This window comes from Bos taurus, chromosome 15 (genome assembly GCF_002263795.3).
Source record: "Bos taurus isolate L1 Dominette 01449 registration number 42190680 breed Hereford chromosome 15, ARS-UCD2.0, whole genome shotgun sequence".
Lineage (NCBI taxonomy): Eukaryota > Metazoa > Chordata > Mammalia > Artiodactyla > Bovidae > Bos > Bos taurus.
In genome coordinates this window covers 49,326,698-49,351,267 of record NC_037342.1, presented here as the reverse complement: position 1 = coordinate 49,351,267, position 24,570 = coordinate 49,326,698, and the positions used below count along the sequence as shown (strand labels likewise).

Sequence of the window (24,570 nt, the reverse complement as noted above, 5' to 3'; positions counted from 1 at the left end):
GGAGTCTTTAGGGTTTTCTATGTAGAGGATCATGTCATCTGCAAATAGTGAGAGTTTTACTTCTTCTTTTCCAATTTGGATTCCTTTTATTTCTTTTTCTGCTCTGATTGCTGTGGCCAAAACTTCCAAAACTATGTTGAATAGTAATGGTGAAAGTGGGCACCCTTGTCTTGTTCCTGACTTTAGAGGAAATGCTTTCAATTTTTCACCATTGAGGATAATGTTTGCTGTGTGTTTGTCATATATAGCTTTTATTATGTTGAGGTATGTTCCTTCTATTCCGGCTTTCTGGAGAGTTTTTATCATAAATGGGTGTTGAATTTTGTCAAAGGCTTTCTCTGAATCTATTGAGATAATCATATGGTTTTTGTTTTTCAATTTGTTAATGTGGTGTATTACATTGATTGCTTTGCGGATATTGAAGAATCCTTGCATCCCTGGGATAAAGCCCACTTGGTCATGGTGTATGATCTTTTTAATGTGTTGTTGGATTCTGATTGCTAGAATTTTGTTTAGGATTTTTGCATCTATATTCATCAGTGATATTGGCCTGTAGTTTTCTTTTTTTGTGGGATCTTTGTCAGGTTTTGGTATTAGGGTGATGGTGGCCTCATAGAATGAGTTTGGAAGTTTACCTTCCCCTGCAATTTTCTGGAAGAGTTTGAGCAGGATAGGTGTTAGCTCTTCTCTAAATTTTTGGTAGAATTCAGCTGTGAAGCCGTCTGGACCTGGGCTTTTGTTTGCTGGAAGATTTTTGATTACAGTTTCAATTTCCGTGCTTGTGATGGGTCTGTTAAGGTTTTCTATTTCTTCCTGGTCGAGTTTTGGAAAGTTGTACTTTTCTAAGAATTTGTCCATTTCTTCCTCATTGTCCATTTTATTGGCATATAATTGTTGATAATAGTCTCTTATGATCCTTTGTATTTCTGTGTTGTCTGTTGTGATCTCTCCATTTTCGTTTCTAATTTTATTGATTTGATTTTTCTCCCTTTGTTTCTTGATGAGTCTGGCTAATGGTTTATCAATTTTATTTATCCTTTCAAAGAACAAGCTTTTGGCTTTGTTGATTTTTGCTATGGTCTCTTTTGTTTCTTTTGCATTTATTTCTGCTCTAATTTTTAAGATTTCTTTCCTTCTACTAACCCTGGGGTTCTTCATTTCTTCCTTTTCTAGTTGCTTTAGGTGTAGAGTTAGGTTATTTATTTGACTTTTTTCTTGTTTCTTGAGGTGTGCCTGTATTGCTATGAACTTTCCCCCTTAGGACTGCTTTTACTGTGTCCCACAGGTTTTGGGTTGTTGTGTTTTCATTTTCAATCTTTTTTATGCAAATTTTGATTTCTTTTTTGATTTCTTCTGTGATTTATTGGTTATTCAGCAGGGTGTTGTTCATCCTCCATATGTTGGAATTTTTAATAGTTTTTCTCCTGTAATTGAGATCTAATCTTACTGCATTGTGGTCAGAAAAGATGCTTGGAATGATTTCTATTTTTTTGAATTTACCAAGGCTAGCTTTATGGCCCAGGATGTGATCTATCCTGGAGAAGGTTCCATGTGTGCTTGAGAAAAAGGTGAAGTCCATTGTTTTGGGATGAAATGTCCTATAGATATCAATTAGGTCTAACTGGTCTATTGTATTGTTTAAAGTTTGTGTTTCCTTGTTAATTTTCTGTTTAGTTGATCTATCCATAGGTGTGAGTGGGGTATTAAAGTCTCCCACTATTATTGTGTTATTGTTAATTTCTCCTTTCATACTTGTTAGCATTTGTCTTACATACTGCGGTGCTCCCGTTTGGGTGCATATATATTTATAATTGTTATATCTTCTTCTTGGATTGATCCTTTGATCATTATGTAGTGACCTTCTTTGTCTCTTTTCACAGCCTTTGTTTTAAAGTCTATTTTATCTGATATGAGTATTGCTACTCCTGCTTTCTTTTGGTCCCTATTTGTATGGAAAATCTTTTTCCAGCCCTTCACTTTCAGTCTGTATGTGTTCCCTGTTTTGAGGTGGGTCTCCTGTAGACAACATATGTAGGGGTCTTGTTTTTGTATCCATTCAGCCAGTCTTTGTCTTTTGGTTGGGGCATTCAACCCATTTACGTTTAAGGTAATTACTGATAAGTATGATCCCGTTGCCATTTACTTTATTGTTTGGGGTTCGAATTTATACACTATTTTTGTGTTTCCTGTCTAGAGAATATCCTTTAGTATTTGTTGGAGAGCTGATTTGGTGGTGCAGAATTCTCTCAGCTTTTGCTTGTCTGAGAAGCTTTTGATTTCTCCTTCATACTTGAATGAAATCCTTGCTGGGTACAATAATCTGGGCTGTAGGTTATTTTCTTTCTGGCTTGAAGAGTTTCTATTGAAAGATCAGCTGTTATCCTTATGGGAATTCCCTTATGTGTTATTTGTTGTTTTTCCCTTGCTGCTTTTAATATTTGTTCTTTGTGTTTGATCTTTGTTAATTTGATTAATATGTGTCTTGGGGTGTTTTGCCTTGGGTTTATCCTGTTTGGAATTCTCTGGGTTTCTTGGACTTGGGTGATTATTTCCTTCCCCATTTTAGGGAAGTTTTTCAACTATTATCTCCTCAAGTATTTTCTCATGGTCTTTCTTTTTGTCTTCTTCTTCTGGAACCCCTATGATTCGAATGTTGTAGCGTTTAATATTGTCCTGGAGGTCTCTGAGATTGTCCTCATTTCTTTTAATTTGTTTTTCTTTTATTCTCTCTGATTCATTTATTTCTACCATTCTATCTTCTAATTCACTAATCCTATCTTCTGCCTCTGTTATTCTACTATTTGTTGCCTCCAGAGTGTTTTTAATTTCATTTATTGCATTATTCATTATATATTGACTCTTTTTTATTTCTTCTAGGTCCTTGTTAAACCTTTCTTGCATCTTCTCAATCCTTGTCTCCAAGCTATTTATCTGTGATTCCATTTTAATTTCAAGATTTTGGATCAATTTCACTATCATTATTCGGAATTCTTTATCAGGTAGATTCCCTATCTCTTCCTCTTTTGTTTGGTTTGGTGGGCATTTATCGTGTTCCTTTATCTGCTGGCTATTCCTCTGTCTCTTCATCTTGTTTAAATTGCTGAGTTTGGGGTGTCCTTTCTGTATTCTGGCAGTTTGTGGAGTTCTCTTTATTGTGGCTTTTCCTCGCTGTGTGTGGGTTTGTACAGGTGGCTTGTCAAGGTTCCCTGGTTAGGGAAGCTTGTGTCGGTGTTCTGATGGGTGGAGCTGTATTTCTTCTCTTTGTTCAGTCGCGCTCCTTTCGAAGAGTTGGATTGCTTTTCTGGGTGCCTGATGTCCTCTGCCGGCATTCAGAAGTTGTTTTGTGGAATTTACTCGACGTTTAAATGCTCTTTTGATGAATTTGTGGGGGAGAAAGTGTTCTCCCCGTCCTACTCCTCCGCCATCTTGGCTCCTCCTCTCTACCTTCTATTCTGAGTGATGTCTCACTCCTGGCATTTTCTAGCCTGGCCCATTCTTAACTCTAGTTGAATCATCTTCCTAAAAATACCACAGCTCCCACTTTATTTTTCTTTCTGTTCTTTCTCTCTTCTATTTGTGAGCCAGGACCTTCAACCAAAGGACCTTGAAAGTTCCTGGATATCATTCTATTTCATATTCTCAAGGGAATTTAGTTTTACATTTCTATTCATCAGTCTGGATGTCATTTTTCCTCCTAGGAATAATGTGAATGTTCCATGAAATGAAAATTATGGATCTCTGGGCCTTATTAACAACTTGATCCTAAAATCAATGTAATAGCCTACTTTTTGCCCATGGCACTAACATTATTTTGAATAAGTGATGTGAAGATGTTACAGATTGACAGGCCCTTTCATGTTTTGTGACTATTATCTTTTTGATACAAAGAAACTGATTTTGATTATGATAAAACCTGAGTCTGATTTCATATAAATCACCATGCAGTTCTACCCATTATAATTGTGAGCCATAGAGAGCTAGTATTCTTCTTGACAGAAATTTAGATGCAACCAGCTTGATGCATTTGGCTCACATAGATACATTTTAGCAAATGAAAATAGGAATTAAAGTTTGCATCAAAAGACGTGCTCATTAGTCAGATCTGAGTACTCTGTGGTGTTTTCCATGACAGAAAAATCTTGTCTTGATTTTCAAAGCTATTCTTTTTGGCCAGTGTTCATAACAAATAAAAGTTTGGATATCTTAGAACTCAAAGAGAAAATCACAGCCATTTCTCCACAAATTATCTTTTGCACCACAAGTAAATTTTAGTTTCTTAAAAAATCCTGTTGAGAATAGTTAATTTTAAAAGCACTCCAGCCAAGATTTAGTGGTATTTGTAAATATTTCTCTATTACATAAGCCAGATTCTAATATTTTGTTCTTACATTTTGTCATCAGGAAAACATAGACTAAATTTAAAACAAAAAAGGTGAATTTTAGAGTTTGATTTAAATATTTTGTAAAAATTAAGGAAAATAATGCTAAATGTAATTTCATGGCACACGTTTTAAAACAAACAATACACCTTAATAATTTTATTATTATAAAACTAATAAATATTAGCTAAAAATACCCAAAGGTATAGAATTTATAGAAGGACATATATTTTAGCAGTTCCTCAATCTAACCTAAAAAAGAGATTTCACTGTTAACATGTGCGATTTAATATCTGAATATCATTGGTGTGTGTACCTCCAAAAACATTTTGCTAGCTTTGAGCCATATCAAAAGTATATGCAAGTCTTTGGTCTTATAACCTTAGCAACTCTGGATCCTGAGAGTCAATTTTAATATTTAATTTTTTTACCAACTATGAAATTTTATTGAGAGTCCCTTGGACTGCAAGGAGATCCAACCAGTCCATTCTTAAAGAGATCAGTCTTGGGTGTTCATTGGAAGGACCGATGCTAAAGCTGAAACTGCAATACTTTGGCCACCTCATGCAAAGGGTTGACTCATTGGAAAAGACTCTGATGTTGGGAGGGGTTGGGGGAAGGAGGAGAAGGGGATGACAAAGGATGAGACGGCTGGATGGCATCACCGAGTTGATGGACATGAGTCTGAGTAAACTCTGGGAGTTGGTGATGGACAGGGAGGGCCTGGCGTGCTGCCATTCATAGGGTCGCAAAGAGTCTAACACGACTGAGCGACTGAACTGAACCGAACTGATGAAATTTTATTTGCTCTATTATTTCAAATTTGGAGGTTTTTAAATTTTAAATGTGATTGAACATCTTTCAATATTTATTGGCCATTTTAATTTCTTTTCTAAGTAGTGACAAGTTAAGCTCTATGTGTTATTTCTGTTTGCTTATTTTATCCTTTGTGATATTGATTTATAAGAATGTTTTGCCTAAGCAAATTAATTCTTGTCATGAGTTGATTTATGCTTATTTTAAGAGTTTGAGATTTCCTATTATTTTTAAGTATCTATGTGCATGTGGGTGACTTCCCTGGTGGCTCAATGATAGAGAAGCCCCCTGCAATGCAGGAAATGTGGGTCTATTCCTGGGTCTGAAAGATCCTTTGGGAAAGGAAATGTCACCCCACTTCATTATTCTTGTCTGGAAAATCTCTTGAACAGAGCAACCTGGCAGGCTACACTCCATGGGGTTTCAAAAGAGTAGAACATGACTTAGCCATTAAACACACCTCAAACACACACACACAAACATATGCTTATGTGTAATCAATGTAATTGATCCACATTTTATGAACGTTCATGTCCTGTCCTTACTGGGGAGGCAACTCAACCCAGTTTTCTTGCCTGGGATATCCCATGGGCAGAGGAGCCTGGCAGGCTTACAGTCAATGGGGTTGCAAGGAGTCGGACGGGACTTAGTTGACAATGATGAACAACAACTAGTTTATGATGAACCAGTTTTCAGGGCAGGAAGAGAAATGCACACATACAGAATGGGAAGGAGAGGGTTGGGCAAATCGAGAGAATAGTTCTGGCATATATACACTACCGTGCATAAAACAAATAGCAGGAAGCTGCTTGTAGCATAGGGAGCTCAGCTCCATGCTCTGTGATGACCTGGAGGAATGGGATGGGGTCAGTGGGTGGGAGGCTCAACAAAGAGAAGATATATGTATACATATGGCTGATTCACGTTGTTGTGCAGCAGAAACTAACACAACACGGTAAAGCAATTATATTCCAATTTAAAAAGGAGAAATGTGGAAAAAAAAAAATACCATTAAGGCTTTACGTAACACAGTGTAAGATTGCAAACGTGAAAATAAAAAGCACCATTGAACTGTGCACTTTAAAAAAAAAAAAAAACTATTTTAAAGGAAAAGCTAAAATAAAAAAGAAGTTAGGAGAAATCCTTACAGAGAAAATGTTTCTCTTTAAGTTTACAGTTTTATTTTTGGATATAATATTGATCTACCTATAAATTATTTGGGAATATTGGGATATTTGCTTTTAGGTTAAGCAAATTTGGTATTCAGTTCAGTTCAGTTCAGTCACTCAGTCATGTCCAACTCTTCACGACCCCATGAATCGCAGCACGCCAGGTCTCCCTGTCCATCACCATCTCCCGGAGTTCACTCAGACTCACGTCCATCGAGTCAGTGATGCCATCCAGCCATCTCATCCTCTGTCGTCCCTTCTCCTGCCCCCATTCCCTCCGAGCATCAGAGTCTTTTCCAATGAGTCCAGCCTTCGCATGAGGTGGCCAAAGTACTGGAGTTTCAGCTTTAACATCATTCTTTCCAAAGAAATCCCAGGGCTGATCTCCTTCAGAATGGACTGGTTGGATCTCCTTGCAGTCCAAGAGACTCTCAAGAGTCTTCTCCAACACCACAGTTCAAAAGCATCAATTCTTCAGCACTCAGCTTTCTTCACAGTCCAACTCTCACATCCATACATGACCACCGGGAAAACCATAGCCTTGACTAGATGGACCTTTGTTGGCAAAGTAATGTCTCTGCTTTTGAATATGCTATCTAGGTTGATCATAACTTTTCTTCCAAGGAGTAAGTGTCTTTTAATTTCATGGCTGCAGTCATCATCTGCAGTGATTTTGGAGCCCCAAAAAATAAAGTCTGACACTGATTCCACTGTTTCCCCATCTATTTCCCATGAAGTGATGGGACCGGGTGCCATGATCTTCGTTTTCTGAATGTTGAGTTTTAAGCCAACTTTTCACTCTCCTCTTTCACCTTCATCAAGAGGCTTTTTAGTTCCTCATGGTCAGCAAATGTTTGAAATGCAGTACTTGGATGCAGTCTCAAAAATGACAGAAAGATCTCTGTTTGTTTCCAAGGCAAACCATTCAATATCACAGTAATCCAAGTCTGTGCCCCAACCAGTAACGCTGAAGAAGCTGAAGTTGAACGGTTCTATGAAGACCTACAAGACCTTTTAGAACTAACACCCAAAAAAGATGTCCTTTTCATTATAAGGGACTGGAATGCAAAAGTAGGAAGTCAAGAAATACCTGGAGTAACAGGCAAATTTGGCCTTGGAATATGGAATAAAGCATGGCAAAGACTAATAGAGTTTTGCCAAGAAAATGCACTGGTCATAACAAACACCCTCTTCAAACAACACAAGAGAAGACTGTACACATGGACATCACCAGGTGGTCAAACTGAAATCAGATTGATTATATTCTTTGCAGCCAAAGATGGAGAAGCTCTATACAGTCAGCAAAAACAAGGCCAGGAGCTGAATGTGGTTCTGATCATGAACTCCTTATTGCCAAGTTCAGACTGAAATTGAAGAAAGTAGGGAAAATCACTAGACCCTTATGTTTATACAGTGGAAGTGAGAAATAGATTTAAGGGACTAGATCTGAGAGATAAAGTGCCTGATGATCTATGAACTGAGGTAGGTGTCATTGTACAGGAGACAGGGATCAAGACCATCCCCATGGAAAAGAAATGCAAAAAAAGCAAAATGGCTGTCTGGGGTTGCCTTACAAATAGCTGTGAAAAGAAGAGAAGTGGAAAGCAAAGGAGAAAAGGAAAGATATAAGCATCTGAATGCAGAGTTCCAAAGAATAGCAAGAAGAGATAAGAAAGCCTTCCTCAGCGATCAATGCAAAGAAATAAAGGAAAACAACAGAATGGGAAAGACTAGAGATCTCTTCAAGAAAATTAGAGATACCAAAGGAACATTTCATGCAAAGATGGGGTCGATAAAGGACAGAAATTTGGTGTAGACTTAGCTTAAAATTTCCCAAATGGTCATTAAATAATCCACATATTCTTTTACTTAATGTTCTTTTATATTCAGAAGTATGGGCATTCTTTGTTCATATATCCCATTGTATCAAATATTGTTGCTTTGTAACATACTTTATTAATTTTAAAAACTACTCTAATTTTTTTTTTTCTATTTCTTGTTTAACTTGCCTCAGAGGCTATATAAAAGAATGTAAGTTAAAAGTATTGTAACTTACTTAGTCACAGTGAAACTGTAAACTTGTTTTAGGAGGACAAAAATAGTTAAATAGAGTAGAGAATGTGGTTTGCTTTCCTCAATGGATGCTCTTACAAGTATCAGAGTGTTAATGATTTCTAAATGTGTTTATGCACTTTAATACCTAGAAGTGCTACATTTGTTAATAGGACTTGTCTTTCTACTTTACTTTCTAGTGGAATTTTTTAGTGCAAATGATTTATTTTCAGAATGTGCTACTTGCTAAAAGTTTATAATTTTTCCAGTTTTTTAAGGAATCTCCACACTGTTCTCCATAGTGGCTGTACTAGTTTGCATTCCCACCAACACTGTAAGAGGGTTCCCTTTTCTCCACACTCTCTCCAGCATTTATTGCTTGTAGACTTTTGGATTGCAGCCATTCTGACTGGCGTGAAATGGTACCTCATAGTGGTTTTGATTTGCATTTCTCTGATAATGAGTGATATTGAGTATCTTTTCACGTGTTTGTTAGCCATCTGTATGTCTTCTTTGGAGAAATGTCTATTTAGATCTTTGGCCCATTTTTTGATTGGGTCAGTTATTTTTCTGGAGTTGAGCTGTAGGAGTTGCTTATATATTTTTGAGATTCGTTGTTTGTCAGTTGCTTCATTTGCTATTATTTTCTCCCATTCTGAAGGCTGCCTTTTAACCTTGCTAATAGTTTCCTTTGTTGTGCAGAAGCTTTTAAGTTTAATTAGGTCCCATTTGTTTATTTTTGCTTTTATTTCCAATATTCTGGGAGGTGGGTCATAGAGGATCCTGCTGTGATGTATGTCAGAGAGTGTTTTGCCTATGTTTTCCTCTAGGAGTTTTATAGTTTCTGGTCTTACGTTTAGATCTTTAATCCATTTTGAGTTTATTTTTGTGTAAGGTGTTAGAAAGTGTTCTAGTTTCAATCTTTTACAATGCGAGACAGCAAAAGAGACACCGATGTATAGATCAGTCTTATGGACTCTGTGAGAGAGGGAGAGGGTGGGGAGATTTGGGAGAATAGCATTGAAACATGTATAATATAATGTATGAAATGAGTCGCCAGTCCAGGTTTGATGCACGGTACTGGATGCTTGGGGCTGGTGCACTGGGACGACCCAGAGGGAGGGTAGGGGAGGGAGGAGGGAGGAGGGTTCAGGATGGGTACACCTGTGGTGGATTCATTTTGATATTTGGCAAAACTAATACAATATTGTAAAGTTTAAAAATAAAATAAAAATTTAAAAAAAAGTTTATAATTTTAACAAATTTTTAGGAAAAAATTACTGAATTTTGCAATTTTAGTATATTTGGTGTAAATAAGAACTTTGCTTTCTTTCATCACAGTTGAACATTATAATTAATTAATTTCTCAATTCATTTCATTGACTAGTAAATAAAGAAATGACATGAAATTATCATGCTATAGTGGGAATTTCTTATTTTTTCCATTCTTTGAAGGGAATTATGACAACAATCTATGAAAAATCTTTTTTCATTTGCAAGCAGTCATTGCTGTTTTAAACTTCACCTGTTTCACTATAAATTAGATGGAATAAAATTTTCTTCCTTATTTATTTGAATTATTGATTCAATTCAGTTCACAAAGTAAAGGAAATAAATTATCAAATGTATATTTTAAGACAGCTTCATTTACAATATAGTTTCATTACATTATGAAAATAACTTCCACGTTTTCAACCTTTGGTTTTCCTTATTTTCAAGTTGTTTTGAACTCATTTTTAAAATTAATTTTCTTCTTTATAGTTTATTATTTTAAAAATTAATTTATTTGTTTTAATTGGAGGCTAATTACTTTATAATATCGTGGTGATTTTTGCCATACATTGACATGAATCAGGCATGGGTGTTCATGTGTCCCTAATCCCAAAACCCTCCTCTTACCTCCCTCCTCATCCATCCTTCTTCTTATAGGTCCTATTTCCATAAGCTTTATTTTCATTTTTATTTTTTTAGCTATGAAAGTATGATAACACATTTACAGGAGACGTGGAAAATAAAGAACAAGGTTGTATACAGTTCCACTGTATATTAAAATTATTTTTAAGTAAATAAGATTTTTAGTTGGAGTTTCAATATCAAACTCTTAAAAATTAATAGAATGAATATACAGGGAAGTAGAAGGATATGCTGCTGCTGCTAAGTTGCTTCAGTCCTGTCTGACTCTGTGCGACCCCATAGAAGGCATCCCACCAGGCTCCTCTGTCCCTGGGATTCTCCAGGTAAGAATACTGGAGTGGGTTGCCATTTCCTTTTCCAATGCATGCATGCATGCTAAGTCGCTTCAGTCATGTCCGACTCTGTGCGACCCTATGGACAGCAGCCCACCAGGCTCGTCTATCCACGGGATTCTCTAGGTAAGAATACTGGAGTGGATTGTCATTTCCTTCTCCAGTAGAAGGATATAGTAGATATGATATTAATTTCTAACATAATTCCATAGAGATAAGAGAACAGACTCTATGATTTCAGTACCTTTAGGCCATGAAGTTTTTGTACCTTGTTTCATGTCCCTGGATATATTTCAGTGTCTCCTAGTTTACAGTCTATGGGAACTTGAATTTGTATCCTACTGCTGTGTGAAAATTGTATAAATCTTAATTATTTGAATTGCTTCACAGTGTTTTCAGGTCTACTATATCCTTCTACTTTTTATGTTTTAAACTTTTATTTATTTATTTATTTTGTGGAGGTAACAGCTGTTTTTATTAAAGTGAAATCAGAGGGGCCACAAGAACAGGAAGTTAGTTCTTGGATGCAAGAATCCTGTTGGGTGACAGAGAAAAGAGAAAGACTGCTTTATCTTAAAAATAAGGGACCCAAGGTGACTTTATATACAAGGTATAAAAGACTGGCATGAGTATTAGCTTGAATAGGAAAATGAGAACTCTTTCTCTGAGCTCAGGAAGAAAGAATTAAAGCCATAATTAAGGTTGCACAGGAGAGAATAAATACCTGAGTGACTCACATGTAAAACAGACTGTAAACAAGAGAATGAGATTTGAGGTTAATGGAGGGTCATCTTGCCCAGGCCACCATGTTTCACAAGGCATTAACAAGTGCTGTCCCCCCAGGGTGAGGGTCAGGGGTGGGAGGATGTGAGGCGTCAACTTTTATCTTTTGATGTACATTTAAATAAATTTTACTAAAAAGCAGGGAGAAAAGTTGAATCTGATGTAGTGAACTGAATGCCATACTACCCTTGAAGATTTTTATTATTAATCCACTGCAGCATTTGTGATTTGTTCAGTTTTTTTTTTTTTTATTTCCAAAATATAAGACTCCAAAGAAATCTAATAACAAACTCACATTTTCTCTATGTACAATTCTTCCTCATCTCTTCCTTTTCTATTTTAAACATTTTGAATTAAGAGTGAAATTTAAGAGCTCTTAATGTATATATTTAAAAGTACTGAATGTGTATGTCTAATACACACATAAATATTATGTAATAAATACTTAAATGTGTATATTTATAAGATACTGTGTATGTTTATAAAGTACTGAATTTCCAGTATTTTGCTTACCTGATGCAAACAACTGACTCATTGGAAAAGTCCCTGATGGTGAGGAAGATTGAGGGCAAAAGAGTAGAGGACATCAGAGGATGGATGGCTGGATTGCATCATTGATGCAATGGACATGAACTTGGGAAAACTTTGGCAGATAGTGAGGGGCAGGGAGGCCTGGCATGCTTCAGTTCATGGGATCACAAAGTCGGACATGACTGGGCAACTGAACAACAACAGTGTGTATATTTATATATTTGCTACTAGTTAACTTGTTTCATTAACCAGTCCATTCTGAAGGAGATCAACCCTGGGATTTCTTTGGAAGGAATGATGCTAAAGCTGAAACTCCAGTACTTTGGCCACCTCATGCGAAGAGTTGACTCATTGGAAAAGACTCTGATGCTGGGAGGGGTTGGGGGCAAGAGGAGAAGGGGACGGCAGAGGATGAGATGGCTAGATTGCATCACTGACTCGATGGACATGAGTCTGAGTGAACTCCGGGAGTTGGTGATGGACAGGGAGGCCTGGTGTGCTGCGATTCATGGGATCGCAAAGAGTCGGACACGACTGAGCGACTGAACTGAACTTGTTTCATATCTGTTGTGGCTTAATATGTTTTACATTTATGTCAAAGATAGTATTGCCTGTTCAGAATGCATGCTATAAGGATTAAGTAATAAAATGACTAATTCAGAGTCTCTGGTACAGAACAGGGGATGTGCTTCTGAGTTGAAATATTTGGAGAAATTTTTAAGGAGATGTAATGTTTATCAATTTTGGTCTAACAAATTCATTGACAGAGGTCTACAAAGTAATTAAGATTTGCTTTATCTAGTATCATGAACGTCAAAATGTTAGTCATTCAGTCATGTCCAATTGTTTGTGACCCATGGACTGTAGCATGAGAGACTTCTCTGTCCATGAAATTCTCCAGCCAAGAATATTGGAGTGGATGAAGTGAAGTGAAGAGAAAGTCACTCAGTCGTGTCCGACTCTTTGTGACCTCATGAACTATACAGTCCTTGGGATTCTCTAGTCCAGAATACTGGAGTGGGTAGCCTTTCCCTTCTCCAGGATCTTCCCAACCATTCACTTTTCCAGGGGATCTTCCTGACCCAGGGATCGAACCTGTATTTCACACATTGCAGGCAGATTCTTTACCATCTGAAACACCAGGGAAGCTCCATCTAGTAGCATATTTGTCAGTATTTCCCCCTAATTTGGTGATAAGGATGAGGGTAATGAAGATGATTTGTTGCTAGCAATAAATAAGAAACAATATCATCTTCCTTATGAGAATGGCCTCATGAATGACAGTTCCACTAGGTTTGTAGTACAGAATCGGCTTCGTTGCTTTCCCAAATGGCTTGTCTTCTCACATCATATTGATTATAGAGTAACATATTTCTCCATCAGTATGAAATGATTCTACTAAAGAATCATTTGTGCCTTACTGGTAAAAAAAATATAGAAAAGATAAGATTCAATAAAGTGCCTTACTGGTAAAAAAAATATAGAAAAGATAAGATTCAATAAAGTAGGTAAGTTCAGTTCAGTCACTCAGTCATGTTCAACTCTTTGAGACCCCATGGACTGCAGCATGCCAGGCTCGCATGTCCATCACCAACTCCTGGAGCCTATGCAAACTCGTGTCCATCACATCGGTGATGCCATCCAACCATCTCATTCTCTGTCATCCCCTTCTCCTCTCACCTTCAATCTTTCCCAGAACCAGGGTCTTTTCAAATGAGTCAGTTCTTCCCATCAGGTGGCCAAAGTATTAGAGTTTCAGCTTCAGCATTAGTCTTCCAATGCATATTCAGGACTGATTTTCTTTAGGATGAACTAGTTGGATCTCCTTGAAGTCCAAGGGACTCTCAAAAGTCTTCCTCAACACCACAGTTCAAAAGCATCAATTCTTCAGCGGTCAGCTTTCTTTATAGTTCAACTCTCATATCCAAACACGACTACTGGAAAAACCATAACCTTGACTAGATGGACTTTGTTGGCAAAGTAATGTCTCTGCTTTTTAATATGCTGTCTAGGTTGGTCATAGCTTTTTTTCCAAGGAGCAAATGTCTTTTAATTTCATGGTTGCAGTAACCATCTGCAGTTATGTTGGAGCCCCTCAAAATAAAGTCTGTCACTGTTTCCATTGCTTCCCCATCTGTTTGCCATGAAGTGATGGGACCAGATGCCATGATTTTAGTTTTCTGAATGTTGAGTTTTAAGCCAACTTTTTTACTCTCCTCTTTCACTTTAAATGGAGAATTTATTCAGAACTAGAAAAGACAAGTCTTAGAATTAAAGGACGTCAAAGACTAAAATTAAGATTGTGAGATTGGTAGCCATTTATAGATGTAAAAATGATAGTGATAAAAGTTCCTCTCAAAAAAATAAATTAATTAAATAAAAATTTCCTCTCAGAAGCTAGATACAAAGTTATTAATTGATGCTTTAATAAAAAAAGAAGGCTGATGGTGCTTTTGAACAGCTCATGAGTGAACCAATCTGAAAACATCATTTAAAGTTAGAAACCAGTTGTAACTTCTATGTTGATCAAAGCTGTGATACCAAGTGGTGATAAAATTGTGCCTTCACTGATATACATAGCATATGGCTTCAGAAAATTGGCTTGGAGATATTTCCTGCAGGACATGTTTTTTTCTGATAATTGTGAATATTACCTTTTCCTGGACAAAAATGATAGGGATCTCTGATGAATTAATCTATGATCAGAACTTTCAACATTATACTTGATGAGTAAATTGAGAAATAAGGGTTTTTACCATTCTTGATGTTTATAAATCTTTAAATTTTTCACATGATAATGGCATGTCATATAAAGTTTTAATGTTCAATATACTTTCCTTCTTTGCCAAAAGTTTTCTGAAACTAACCAGCTTTTGATCTAGAATGTTTCACTCCCTTTTCATGGAGAACCACTTCTGAATCCTGGTACGCATCTGTTGGGTCTTCACTGTAGATTTTGAAGTTCATCAGAGATGGGAAGAGGATGCAGATGTTGCCCATGAGGACATGGACCACAGAAGAGAGGTGCTTCCCAAAGTGGTGCACCACAGTCAGACTGATGATTGGAATATAGAAAAACAGAACAGCACAGATGTGAGAGACACAGGTCTGCAAGGACTTGAACCACTCCTCTGGGGATAGAATAGCCAAGACAGTGCAGGATCAGAATATAGGACTCAAGAATTAATATGGAATCAAATAAAAGAGTACAAATCACCAGAGCCAAGGCATAGAAACTGTTGAAACGAATGTTGGAGCAGGATAACCTCAGCAGGTCTTGGTGAAGACAGAAAGAATGAAAGATTATGTAAGAATGGCAGGAGCGGAAACACTTTAGATGGATAATGGGAGCAATGAAAATAAAACTCCTAATTATGAGCATAAAACTCTTAATTAAAATCTCAAGCCTGATTTTGATGATCTTGGTGTTGGTTAATACGGATGTACATCCCAGGGGATTACAGATTGCTGTAAAATGATCAAAAGCCATGTCAAGAAGGACTCCAGACTGTGTGAGGGAGAGGCCATGCAAAAAGTAGGTTTGGGCAATGCAGGCATCCAGGTTGACTTCCTGGCTGAGCCGCCACAGGATCCGTAGGACTTAATATTTTGTAAAATGTTCTGAAACCTTGGTGATAGCAAAATAGATTATATTTAATATTTTGAATAGCTGATATTATTTGATATTTTCAAATGAGTGAGATATGAGAAAATAAAGTATACAGTTGTATTTCAGATTTTAATATATGCTTGGTACGTTTTTGCTGAACTAAATAATTTCAACTACAGAATTAGAATGTTAATAATTTAATGTTATGCTGTGCTCTGCTTAGTTACTCAGTCATGTCCAACTCTTTGCAACCCAATGGACTGTAGCCGGCCAGGCTCCTCTGTCCATGGGGATTCTCCAGGCAAGAATACTGGAGTGGGTTGTCACGCCCTCCTCCAGGGGATCTTTCCAACTCAGGAATCAAACCCAGGACTTCTGCATTGCAGGTGGATTCTTTACCATCTGATCCACCAGGGAAGCACATGAATACTGGAGTGGGTAGCCTATCCCTTCTCCAGGGGACGTTCCTGACCCAGGAATTGAATCTAAGTCTCCTGTATTGCAGGTGGATTCTTTACCAGCTGAGCTACCAGGGAAACCCTCCTAACACATCAGATCAGATCAGATCAGTCACTCAGTCATGTCCGACTCTTTGCGATCCCATGAATCGCAGCACGCCAGGCCTCCCTGTCCATCACCAACTTCCGGAGTTCACCCAGACCCACGTCCATCGAGTCAGTGACACCATCCAGCCATCTCATTTCCTAACACATAGTAAATGTTAAAAAAAAATGTTCCTTAATACGATAATTATGAAAACAGAGGCTCTGATTTTAACTGGCTTATAAGAATTATCAATCATATGCAAAATTATGTGACTTTAAGCAATGTTTTATATTTGCTAGCACGTGAACTCTTTGAATACTTACACCATGCATTCAAAAAAGAACAAGAGAGCTTGTAGCTGAAGTTAAGGGAAATAAAATGAAATTTGATGTTAATAGCAATAGCTTGTTTTATATAAAAGATATCTGCATCCCTTCAAATAAAATGTAAACATCAATCAGGGAGGAAAGAATCTACTAAAGCTTCCTGGATCTCTCTATCCAAAGCTCATTTCCAAATTTCCCAGGATGATAATTTTTTTTTTTTTTTTTTGTAAATTTGGTGACAATGAAAGAGGAGAGTGAAAAAGTTGGCTTAAAACTCTACATTCAGAAAACTGAGATCATGGCATCTGGTCCCATCACTTCAAGGCAAATAGAAGAGGAAACAATGGAAACAGTGAGAGACTACATTTTGGGACTCCAAAACCACTGCAGATGGTGTCTGCAACTATGAAGCTTGCTCCTTGGAAGAAAAGCTATGACCAGCCTAGACAGCATATTAAAAAGCAGAGACATTACTTTACCAACAAAGGTCCGTCTAGTCAAAGCTATGGTTTTTCCAAGTAGTTATGTATGGATGTGAGAGTTGGACTATAAAGAAAGCTGAGCACTGAAGAGTTGATGCTTTTGAACTGTGGTTTTGGAGAAGACTCTTGAGAGCCTCTTGGACTGCAAGGGGATCCATTCAGTCCATCCTAAAGGAAATCAATCCTGAATATTAATTGGAAGACTGATACTGAAGCTGAAACTCCGATACTTTGGCCACCTGATGTGAAGAACTGACTCATTGGAAAAGATCCTGATGTTGGGATAGATTGAAGGCAGGAGAAGGGGACAACAGAGGATGAGATAGTTGGATGTCATTACCAACTTGATGGACATGAGTTTGAGCAAGCTCCAGGAGTTGGTGATGGACAGGGCCTGCTGCAGTCCACGGGGTTGCAGAGTTGGACACAACTGAGCAACTAAACTGAACTGACTCGCAATATTATTCAAAACTTGGTGAAGTGAAAAGTCTGCTCTGAACACACTCCCAATGGGTTTTCTCCCATTCTTCCCAAGGGACATGGTCACTGTATGTTGCATCACTCATCTTCAACATCTCCCAGGATCTGGGATTTACTCCAGTGGCTCCTATACTATTTGCACCTGCATAAATCTTGCTTCTCCTAGAATCTAAAGGCCACTGTGACCCAAGGAAAAAAAAAAGAGTCTATGGATTTTCAAGATTGGCAAGAACATCTCTACATCTGTGAATGACAGTTGTCTTTTACTAAGTCTCTGAAACATGAGTGTTAGAATGGACAACATCACTGATAAATGACTGTTATAAATGACTTAGTGCCTTATGTAACAAGCAGAGTTTAATTCTCTTAACCCAACAGCTGTGCTTTGCAATTTATTTCACCAGGGTTTACATGTAAACAACCCAAATGTGTTTTCTTTTTCTACTTTGCATGCTTAAACATTATTATTCTTTGCCAAGTAAGAGATCATTCATATTTGAGACCTGTAATGTGAAGCATTCAGCTAAAAATTGGTGGTGACCTTGTGGATATGACCTCTGAGCCCTCTGATGGGGCCAAAAATCTAATAACAGGGAAGTTTCATGTGTAGGCATAAATTTGCCCTGTTTCAGAGAATACTTACAAGCCTTGGTTGTATATTTAATGAGCTACTGTACTAATCCAATTCTTATTACAGCTGTTACTTCAGAGTTTTTATGAAGGCAGTCATCTTTCCTTGAGAGGTTACTGTCTCTGGAAATCAATGTCTGTTCGTCCTGATCACAAAATCAGTAACTCTACCTTTCTCCTTACGGGTTTCCCTGGTCTGGAACGGGACTATCCCTGGCTCTCCATCCCCTTCTCCTGTATCTATGTTATGGTACTGTCAGGAAACTGCCTGGTGCTGCATGTGATCCATACTGAGCCGAGCCTGCATGAGCCCATGTTCTACTTCCTGGCCATGCTGGCCCTCACTGACCTGTGCATGGGGCTGTCCACAGTGCACACGGTGCTGGGGATCCTGTGGGGGCTCAGCCAGGAGATTGGTCTGGATGCCTGCATTGCCCAAACCTTCTTTGTTCATGGTCTATCTTGCATGGAGTCTGGAGTCCTTCTCGCCATGGCCTTTGATCGCTTTACTGCAATCTGCAATCCTCTAAGATACACATCTATCCTCACCAATACCAGAATCATCAACATCGGTGTGGTCATTTTAGGGAGGAGTTTCCTGTTCATTACTGCTCCCATTGTCCGCCTAAAGTTTTTCCATTACTGCCGACATCGCATCCTTTCTCACTCCTTCTGCTTGCACCAGGACCTACTCCGGCTGGCCTGCTCTGACATCCGCTTCAATAGCTTCTATGCCTTAGCCCTGGTGATCTGCACACTGCTTTTGGATTCAGTGCTCATTTTCATCTCCTACATATTGATCCTGCACTCTGTCTTGACTATTGCATCTCAAGAAGAGCGGCTGAAGTCCTTGAAGACCTGTGTCTCCCACATCTGTGCTGTCCTGGTTTTCTATATTCCAATCATTGGTCTGACTATGGTACACTGCTTTGGGAAGCACCTCTCACCTGTGGTCCATGTCCTCATGGGCAACATCTACATCCTTTTCCCACCCTTGATGAACCCCATCATCTACAGCATCAAGACCCAACAAATCCGTAACAGGATTCAGAGATGGTTCATTAAACAAACTTGAATTCTAGAGGTTAATGTGTTTTAGGGGAGGAAAGGTAGTATTTGCAAGAGAGGTGAATAATAATGACTCTGAACAACAATAACTATATGAAATACTTAACAGGTTAAAGGTATATTTATAGTAATTTTCTTTATTTTGCCACTGTTTTAAATTTAACATGATTAACCTGCAAAGAATATAAAAAGTAATTTTTATATTAGTTTTTAAAAATCAGAGAAATAGGTAGAGAAAAAGTTACTGGTCTTATATTCAGAGAGAGAAAGGGTTATTTGTCTTATTTCTTAATTGTAAAATTAAGTAGAATGTTAACTGAAGTGAACCAATGAGCATTTTCAAATTTCTAAATTTATAGTACCTCTATGATTTTTTGAATTCTAGTTTAGAATATTTTATTTTTTCATGTAACTATTATATGTGTTTAATATACATGGAAGAAGCAGATTTTATATTTTATTTTTATGTGTCACAAATCATCTCTATCGAGATCATTCATACTTCTACTTATTACTGAACAAAAGTGTCTGAAGAGCCCATTCTGTTTCATCTAGTAAAATGTATGATATTCATAGATTACATTACATAGCTAATGCAAAAGTTTGATAAATAAGGACATTGAATCAGCTACTACATTTCTATATTTCCTACCCAGTACACCCAAATACATACATTTGCAATTTGTAGTAAATTCAGAGTAGTGTGGGATGCTCATTGATTTTTAAATGATATTTTAATTGACTTTTGGAGGAAGTCATGGCAACCCACTCCTTTATTCTTACCTCAAGAATCCCATGGGCTGAGGAGCCTGGCAGGCTACAGTCCATAGGGTCGCAAAGAGTCAGACACTACTGAGCAACTAACACTTAACTGACTTTAATATCAACTGACTTTAACCTTGGGGTCTGCTGACAAAATGACACTTTACAGACAGTTTGAACAGCCTCTTCATTTTTAGGAGAGGAGACTGAGGTACAGAGATATTAATGTTTTACTAATACATTAGTGGTTAAGCCAGGGATAGAACTGTGTTTTTGAGAATCTTTTGAGTATATGTCCCATTTCTAATTCTCATCCTCTTCATATGTAAAATTAGATAATTTAATTCAATTATCAGAAGCAGATGTATATTTGGGGGGAGGTTTTCGCTTAAAAAATGCCCCCCAAATTAAAAAAAAAAAGTTAAAGAAAAACCTGGTGTGTCTCAAGATTTATTTGTTTCTCTCTCTCTCTTTTTTTTTTCTTACTTTGAATATTGCAACTTAATCATGGCTATGTACTTGTCATGACTGGGGCAGCAGGGTTACTAGCAGAGGCTAACTGCAGTTAAACTACACAAATTGGAAGTAAATTGCCGCACATTTACTTTGAAGTGTACAAAACTCCCTGCATAGCACAGGGAGCTCTGCTCAGTATCATGTAACAACCTCAACGGGAAAAGAATTTCAAAAACAATAGATACGTATGTATAACTGAATCTCTTTGTTGCACACGTGAAACTATCACAACTTTGTTAATCAGATATACTCCAATATAAAATAAAAAGTTAAAGAAAAATATGAATATAATGTTCATCCATAATATTCTAGAGAATACAGAAATATTCAATTTTGAAAAGTACTGTTTGCTTTGTTAGTTTTCAGTTTGTCTTTTAGTGCACTATTATGAGAAAAATAATGGTTGTTTTTTGTTTATGTAAAAGACTCTGAGTTTATGTTTGTGACTCTTGCCTTTCAGAATGGTCACCATTCATGCCCACACACATCCCTATAGCTCAGTCTTCCTAAACAGCTCTGCCCTTGTCAGATGAGTTCCTTTATGCTTCCTTTCTTCTGAGTTCCCTGTGATGGTCATTTTTTAATTACAGAATTCCTGCCTTTCCCATCAGTTTTATTTGAAAATTATTGTTAATTAACTTGTTCTAGTTACAGTGGAGAATGTATATTATTTCAGAAATAAGGATGGGAAGAAACATCACATTTAATAATCATATTGATCAATGATGATAAGTAAATGATCCCTATAATATATACATTAAGGTTGACATTAAACACAATACATTTATGTATATCATAAGTCAAATTTTGAAGTAAAAAATAACTATCAGAGTCAGCCATGGGCAGTAGTAGTCCCCATTTTATACAACAGCAAAGTAGGTTTGGGGAATTTTAAATTTTATGTAAGTTGAGTTTTTTTTTTTTTTTCTCCATAAATATTTCTAAGAAAAGTTTCCAAGTATTTAAGTCTCCTTAAAATCTCATATTGTAAGTTATCCTCTCAGTTTCTTTATTCTAAAACCTGACTGGAAGACACAAACTGAAAGGAACCCATGTAAATAACAGTGAAAAAAGAAAACTGAAAAAAAGTGATTCATGAAATGTCAAAGTCAAAATGCTATTTTTACACATTAGTCTTTAATTAAGTTAAATATATATAATTTTAACTTATAATTGGAAATGTGTTATTAATTCTTGGTGAGACGTGGTGTTATTAATCCTGGTGTTATTAATCCTGAAACAGTTAAGCATCTGCCTGCAATGTGGGAGACCTGGCTTCGATCCCTGGGTTGGGCAGATTCCCTAGAGAAGGAAACGGCAACCCACTCCAGTACTCTTGCCTGGAAAATCTTATGGAAAGAGGAGACCAGTAGGCTACAGTTTTCAGTTCAGTTCAGTTCAGTCGCTCAGTCATGTCCAACTCTTTGCGACCCCGTGAATCACAGCACACCAGGCCTCCCTGTCCATCACTATCTCCCGGAGTTCACTCAAACTCACGTCCATTGAGTTGGTGATGCCATCCAGCCATCTCATCCTCTGTCGTCCCCTTCTCCTCCTGCCTCTAATCCCTCCCAGCATCAGAGTCTTTTCCAATGAGTCAACTCTTGCATGAGGTGGCCAAAGTACTGGAGTTTTAGCTTTAGCATCATTCCTTCCAAAGAAATCCCAGGGCTGATCTCCTTTAGAATGGACTGGTTGGATCTCCTTGCAGTCCAAGGGACTCACAAGAGGCTTCTCCAACACCACAGTTCAAAAGCATCAATTCTTTAGCTCTCACCTTTCTTCAGAGTCCAACTCTCACATCCATACAAGGCCACTGGGAAAATCATAGCCTTGACTAGACAGACCTTTGTTGGCAAAGTAATGTTTCTGCTTTTCAATATGCTATCTAGGTTGATCATAACTTTTCTTCCAAGTAGTAAGTGTCTTTTAATTTCATGGCTGAAGTCAGCATCTGCAGTGATTTTGGAACCCCCAAATATAAAGTCTGACACTGTTTCCCCATCTATTTGCCATGAAGTGATGGGACCAGATGCTATGATCTTCGTTTTCTGAACGTTGAGCTTTAAGCCAACTTTTTCACTCTCCTCTTTCACTTTCATCAAGAGGCTTTTCAGTTCCTCTTCACTTTCTGCCATAAGGGTGGTGTCATCTGCATATCATTTTATGGGTTCGTAGAGTCGGACACGGCTGAGGGACTTCACTTTCACTTTACTATTAATGTATTATGTGCATATGTGTGACTATACATCTATACACATTGTATATGTATATGCATATATATGGGGCTTCCCTGGTGGCTCAGATAGTAAAGAATCTGCTTGCAGTGCAGGAAACACAGGTTTGATCCTTGAGTCAAGAAGATCCCCTGAGGAAGAGAATGGCTACCCACTCCAGTATTCTTGCATGGAGAATTCCAGGGACAGAAGAGCCTGGTGGGCTGTAGTCCATGGGGTTTCAAAGAGTTGGACATGATTGAGTGACTAACACCTTCCCGTTTTTTCATACATATATATGGGCTTCCATGGTGGCTCAGTGGTAAAGAACCCACCTGCCAATGCAAGAGATGTGGGTTTGATCCCTGGATTGGGAAGATCCCCTGGAGAAGATAATGGCAACCCACTCCAGTATTCTTGCCTGGGAAATCCCATGGACAGAGGAGCTTGATGGGCTACAGACTATAGGGTAGCAAAAAGTTGGACGTAAGTTAGTAAATCAACAACTATATATATATATATATATATATATATATATATATTTAATAAGCACATGTGGTAAGTTGCTTCAGTTGTTTCTCAAAGAGTTGGGTACAACTTGACAATGAACAGCAAATATATACATATAAAACCTTTATAATTTGCATGCAGTGTTTGTAAACTCACCTACTTGTTAAAATTTATTTGAAATATCAAAATCAACACTCACAGTGTCTTCATTGTCATTGGTAATTGTGCACAGATCAGCAAAATATTTGAACTGTCCAATGCACATGTTCCCATATCCACAGGATGATGTTCTGCCTTCTTGTTTCAGATCTTATACTATAAATGAGTACCCTTTCTTGCAGTCTTTTTATAATGTGTTTTTTTTTTTCTCATTTTTGTGCTTCCAATGGTGATTTTTCTGTATATAATGGCCCCCAAGCAAAGGGCTGAAGTGCTGCCTCTGTTCCTAAACACAAGGCTGTGATTTGCTCTATGAAAGAAATAATATGCTGGATAAGCTTCTTTAAGGCATGAGTTATATAGCGCTGTTGTCCGTGAGGTCAATGTTAGTGAATGAAAAATACTATGCATCCAGTAAAGGGAGAGGAAATTTACAATCTGCATATGAGGCTGCTCAGAAAAGTGCTTAAGTAACGTTTACAGTGTGTGATGATGCTATGGAAAAATGGGAAAATGGCTAAATTTATAGATCATGAGATAGTAGTCAATTAAATAATATGTAATAGGCAACCCGGTTGTGAGGGCAGAATCCAAATAAATTTACAGACATATCACCCAGGTTGAGGAAAATGTGTAACCCTTTTTGACTAGTTTTATTATAATGAAATACTGAATGTGATTCCTTATTTGTAAGAAATACATATTAATTGTGTTTAACATATATTAAAATGTGTCTTTAAACAGAAATACACACAAAAAAGATTATGTGCTAATTGGTTGATGAAAATGTGTCCAGAAGCCCCAAAGGACTTCATGTTATATTTCTCCAAAGGAAAGATGGTTCAGAATTTACTGGAGTGTTTGCAATGACTTCACAGAACATACTTGCAGCAAATAGTGAGGACTGATTATGTCTGTATGTATATATATATATGTATATATATATATGTGTGTGTGTGTGTGTGTGTGTATTATATATATCCATATATATTCTGAAATTCTAGTCTATTGAGATATACAGGAAAATATATGCATGTTTACAAATATACACATACACACATGTTTATGGCATCATTAATATGTTTGAAAAAATGTTTACTTAAAGAAAAAATTAACTAAATTATGAAACTTCTACAATATTCTGTGTTATAGGAATTTTTAAAATGAAGGAAGCCCAAAGGTTTTAATTACAGAGATGTCTGTTTTGTGACAGTAGATGAAAAATTCCTGAGGAGCAATATTTATTAAATGAAACTCATTTTTATTTTAAATAATTCCACATATATTCT

The 24,570-nt window shown here is 37.2% G+C and overlaps 1 protein-coding gene and 1 pseudogene across 1 annotated transcript; one reads left to right on the top strand and one right to left on the bottom strand.

The window, feature by feature from the left end:
- Positions 14,842-15,577, bottom strand: OR51V31P (olfactory receptor family 51 subfamily V member 31, pseudogene; annotated as a pseudogene).
- On the top strand, positions 18,184-19,125 carry OR51V21 (olfactory receptor family 51 subfamily V member 21). The gene has a single exon (NM_001390610.1). The coding sequence runs from the start codon at positions 18,184-18,186 to the stop codon at positions 19,123-19,125; it is 942 nt and encodes a 313-aa protein (NP_001377539.1).
- The last annotated feature ends 5,445 nt before the right edge of the window (positions 19,126-24,570 follow it).